At 30.5% G+C, this 5408-nt stretch overlaps 1 protein-coding gene across 1 annotated transcript; it reads right to left on the reverse strand.

Annotated features, from left to right (window-relative positions):
- Positions 1-415: 415 nt before the first annotated feature.
- Positions 416-4255, reverse strand: LOC125057485. Its single transcript, XM_047661208.1, has 3 exons — positions 3697-4255; positions 1241-2827; positions 416-442 (listed from the first exon to the last, which is right to left on the reverse strand). Exons 1-3 carry the CDS (start codon positions 3895-3897, stop codon positions 416-418), a joined length of 1815 nt encoding a protein of 604 aa, XP_047517164.1. The 5' UTR covers positions 3898-4255.
- Between the last annotated feature and the right edge of the window lie 1153 nt (positions 4256-5408).

Below are 5408 nucleotides of genomic sequence, written 5' to 3' on the forward strand. Positions count from 1 at the left end.
CTCCCGCATCCACATCAGCTGAGCAGTTGAGCTGGACCCTTGAAAATTTTTATATCGAATTGATAACTTCGGTTTTGAAGGCTGTAAAAATCACAGAATTTTCGTAGATAGTTTCGTGTTTTCGCTTCATATAAAATAAAGGCCGATTATTTCCAATCTTTACAATATCTGTATATTGTTGACAATATACAGTTTAAATACATATATTCATATTTTATTGTTACTCGTCATCCCTACTTTTTAAGTACCATTGACCCCTTTACGGGTACAGAACTCCTCTAGATCCATATAAAATAAAATTTCACCATAATTCGTTAGTTAAAAAGTTATAAGTTGCAAAAATCGCAAATAAATTACTGCAAATTGAAGTAAAAAAATATAATTCAAATAAATTGCTGATTTTGATATTTTAATATTATTTATCTGTACATTTTTGTCTTATCTGTGAACAAATTTAAGATCACTCCAATTATATTTAGTATTTCTTTTTATAATTGTGATGTGCCTGTTCCGTTCTTGAATACATAAACCTGGTTCGCAATAAACAATTTTAATCTGTTAGGAAGAATTAAGTTCTTTATTATTGGTTCAACGATGTAATATCCGGTTTTGCGATCTCCCTTCATAACAATACGTTCGCATGCCCATAGATAGAGGCTTTAGGATTTTTTATTTATTGAATCATAATTAATTCCATGCCCTGAGGTCCAATGATTCATAAAAGAGATTAAAAACAGTGACGGACGGACTATTGAGAGTTTTTGTCTTTGCCTTTGAACACTAGTTATTATAAATTAAGAGACTTTAATTTGAATAAAAATAAAATCAGTGGCGTTACAACCTTTTCTGTATCTGTTTCATGAACATTAGTCAATGTAATAATATAATAGCCAAGTAGGTGATCAGCCTTCTGTAGCTGACACACGCCGACGACTTTTTGGGTCTAAGGCAAGTAGGGTTGCCAACTTTTTTTGACAAATAAAACGTATAACAGTGGTTTGGATAGGAAAAAAATAAAGTATTAGGAAGAAAAAAAAGTATATTTCAAATTTTATGTTTTTTTTGCTTTAAAAACGTATTTTTGTGTGCTTTTAGCACATGATAACAATTTCTTGTTATCTTTAAATGTTACAAAGCTTGTTTGACAATCAATATTTAAATTTAAATAGATAAACAATTCGTTTTTAATTAAATTTATTGATGCTCTATTTCTCTCTTCTCGCCACTTCAGATTCATTACAGAAAAAACTCTTTCAGTAAAAGCTGAAGTTGCAGGAACGGAGAGTAGGTAAGAAATAATTTTTTTTATATTTGGTAATCTATCAGATGCATTTTTAAGTATATATTGCCATTTTTCTACTGTACTTTTCACTAAAAATTCTTTATCATCATTAGTGACTTTTCTTTGGATTTCTCTAAGTCTTATAGATTCGGAATACATATCGTCCATCTTAATATTTAATCTGTCTTGTAATTTGGCCTTTGTAATAACCATTTCAAAATGTTCAAATTTTACCTCATTTTTCAAAGACATGTTAGAAAGTATTGAAAGCCAGTTATCTTCGCTAAACTCAAACCATTTTATCATATATTTTAAGCTCATATCAATAAAAAGCGAAAAGTTACTGACAACTGTATTGAATGTTTCGGGTGATGACTTTTGAATTTTTTGTAATCTCATTTTTGATTCATAACCAAAGTACTTATCAGTTTTTCTTTGTTCTAATTCGTTTCTTAAATTATCCATAATATTATAGACATCTAGTATAGTTACATCATTTCCTTCCAGACGTTTTATCGTTTTATTAAAAATATTAAGCATGTGGCTTGTAAAGTGTAGATAAATTTCCACAACCTCCCTATCCTGATGATCACTTAGTTTTAATAATTCTTGTATAATTATTGCACAATTATCACCTAAACTTATAAAATAATTACATATTGGTTCCCAATTAAGTAAAAGGGTGTCAACGGCTGGAAGTAGTGATAACCACCGTGTACCAATATGACGTTTGATTTCGTGAAATTCACCATCAACCATAGTAACAATTTTTTTTAAATCATCTCGTCTACAAGCAGATACCGAAAAATGACTGTATATTTTCAAAACAATATTTTCTATGTCACAAATCAAGTAGCCCATAGCATGTTTCACTGTATTATGGATAATGTGTGCATGACAGTTGCCTTTTATAAGGATTGGTACTTCTTTTTTAATATTTGTGTACAATGAGTGATGAATGCCAAAATTAGCATTGCAATTGTCTGCACTGAGACCTGATACTTGATTGAATGACAGGTTGTGGGAATCCATAGACTTCTTTATAGCTTCTAACATGCCATCAGCAGATTCATTAGAATTTTCGTAAAAATCGATCAGTTTATTTTGGATCCCTTCATTTATTGAAAAATATTGCACTACAAGAGGAAATAACTTAATATTTTTTTTATTTGATGCATCAGTCTGGAGACAGAAAAATACATCATCATGTAAATCATTTATTACACTTTCCACAGAATATGGACCTAACACTTCTATCACTAAAGCTTCCATTTTAGTTCTTCCCAAGCGTATTTTACTAGCTATTTTAGAATCTACAAATACAATTTTGTTTAATTTACTTAGACAATCCATGCTATTATAAGATAAATTATGCTTCACAGTGTGAAAAGTCAATGCTAATTCCGCTGCTATAATATTCTCATCATCACTAGATCCTTGACATCTTGATTTAGTATCTGATGTAAGGAAATTTTGTAATGCACCAGATGTTTTCTTCATTTCAGTTTTTATCTTATGCTTCTGAGTATTTTGATGTTGCTTAATCTGTAGAAAGAAAAAAACAAAAACTGGAACCTCCACCATATTAATCCATCACCATTTTCAAAATAATACTGAATCATGAATTCTTCAAATATTCTTCAATTGAATGACAAATATTAAAATGTCTATTAATATAATTTTATCCAAAAACAATAGGGATGTCTCCTGGGTTAAAACAACAAGATTCTAATTAGTCCGTCAGTTAGATTATAGAAAAATACTCGATACGTATTTTTTTATTTGTCCATACGAATAATATTGACAAAGATACAGCACATTCAAATTCAGGAGTAGGGGCTCGTGACGTCACTCTTTCGTAAAAATTTTACGAAATAATGACGTAGCGCGAACTTTCGCCGCTCTGTAACTTTGTTATTTTAAGTTTTAGAAGCAAAAGAAAAAATACGTATCTACTATTTTCTGGCGTTCTAAAAGATGGACTAATTATTATTTTTTAGTCATCATCCCTATTATGTGAATGAGAATATAAACATTTCAGAATTCTGACAATTAGTATGAAAAATATATATATTTTTTATATTATTATAATAACAAGTAATAAGATTATTTTTAAAATAACTCATAGAATTTGAAACATTGAAACTAATTTCCCATGCTCATGCTTAAAAAATAATGTATAAATTGTCAACACAAACTAAATTTCAAAAATACATGCAACTATAACAGTTTTTAAAACTTTTCAGTACAAAGTCCTATCATATACAAACTGGTGACTTTTTTCTGTAAAGATGTAAGAAAACCTAATGAATTAGGTTAGGTAAGTAAGTTAAAAAATGTAAATAAAATAACTATACGAAAGGAGAGGCAACGTAGCTTTAACAATATTTGAACACATTTACAAATTTTCATACCTGTCCAATGCCAGCTGAACTGATTGTAAAATTCACGCCGCAGATAATACATTTTGCATTACTTTTATTTTGAAGATCACTTGTTAGCCAGTTGTATTGTTTTTCCCACTCAGGTTTATATTTTTGTAAAACTTTTGTTATTTTAGCTTTTTTAGGAGTCACTGGTGTGTCGCTATCAGAATTACTCGTCATTTTCAGCATTAATATTTACTCCTCATTTTCAGCATTAATATTTACTTTAAAATGCATTCTTCACTTATAAACAAAACTAACGGACCAGTTTTGTACAATTTCGTCGATAATGAAAGACATCTGTGACAAATGTCACAACTGACATCTAACATTTCGTTCAGTAATTACAAATTGTTTCCATTATCCGTTTTAAATATTTCGTTCAGCAATTATGAATCGTTAAGTACCCATAATGAGTATTTTGTTTTACGCACCACAGTAAAGGTTGACAATAAAGTATTTTTGCATACTTTATTTGTATGTAAAAGTATAAAGTATAATTACCAAAAATAAAGTAGGATACGTTATTATATAGTATGGTTGGCAACCCTAAAGGCAAGGCGGTTTCTTCACGATGTTAAATTCGCACATAGAAAGAATGTCGTATCGAACCTACGACCTCGGGAATTACAGTCGCACGCTGATGCCACTAGGCCAACTGTCTTCTGAGATTTAATTTGTACACGTATATTACATTATTTTATATGTTCTCTCTTTCTTTTTACTTTTAGTATTTCAAATGTTTTTTTGTCACGTTCACATACAAAACCTACTTAAATAAATGATATTTAAATTTAGGACTCATGATTTATTTATTAAAGTACACCATCATATATAATGCATTTTCTACAGTATATGTTACAAGCTTTGTATCATAGCTGAGATTTTTTTTCGTTTTACAAAAAAAAAAAAAAAAAACAACATTAAATTGATTAGCTCACTACCGAATATATCAAGCCCTGGATAAGTAGTGTTTCTTCTATTATATTCGCGAAGATTTCGAATTATTATTTATAGAATTAAGCAGATTATGCATACCTATATTAGTCCAATGAAATGTTACATTTGCTGAACTTTTGTTAGAGGACGCAACTTTATTTATGGGATATGTAGGGGGGGTAAATACAAGCTTAAACCCAAGTTTGTGGGGTTGGCACCCTTGTCCCTCGGCCGCCATCTTGGTAAAAGGGGTGAAAACACGATTTTGATCTCCTAAACTATCCATCGTACAAAAAATTGGGTGTAAGCCCCCCTATATTGTCCATAAATAAATTTGCGTCCTCTAACAAATGTTCAGTTTGGCCCTCAAATTGTAACATTTCAATGGACTATATGATATAATATGACACACAATTGCCAAGCATTCTTAGTCTAAGGGTGAGATCTATAGTGCGCACTTAGACTTTGCTCAGACTTAACTACAACCATTCTTTACTTTTTTAAAGGATAATAAAGAAGGTATTGCATGAAACGAAACATCAATTTCTGTCTTAGCTTGAGCTTAGCTTAATCTCACCGTTAAAATGTCTATAAATATACTAAATCATAGTTTAACCTTAGTGTTTTTCGTAAGTAAAGTCTGAGCAAAGTCCAAGTGCGCACTATAGATCTCACCCTAAGCGTCTCCATCCATCCTCTCGGGTTCACATTGCAATACAGGCGTGATATGTCAGGGTCTGCAATCACACAGGGGAATGGTA

Source organism: Pieris napi, chromosome 16 (assembly GCF_905475465.1).
Source record: "Pieris napi chromosome 16, ilPieNapi1.2, whole genome shotgun sequence".
Taxonomy (NCBI): Eukaryota; Metazoa; Arthropoda; class Insecta; order Lepidoptera; family Pieridae; genus Pieris; species Pieris napi.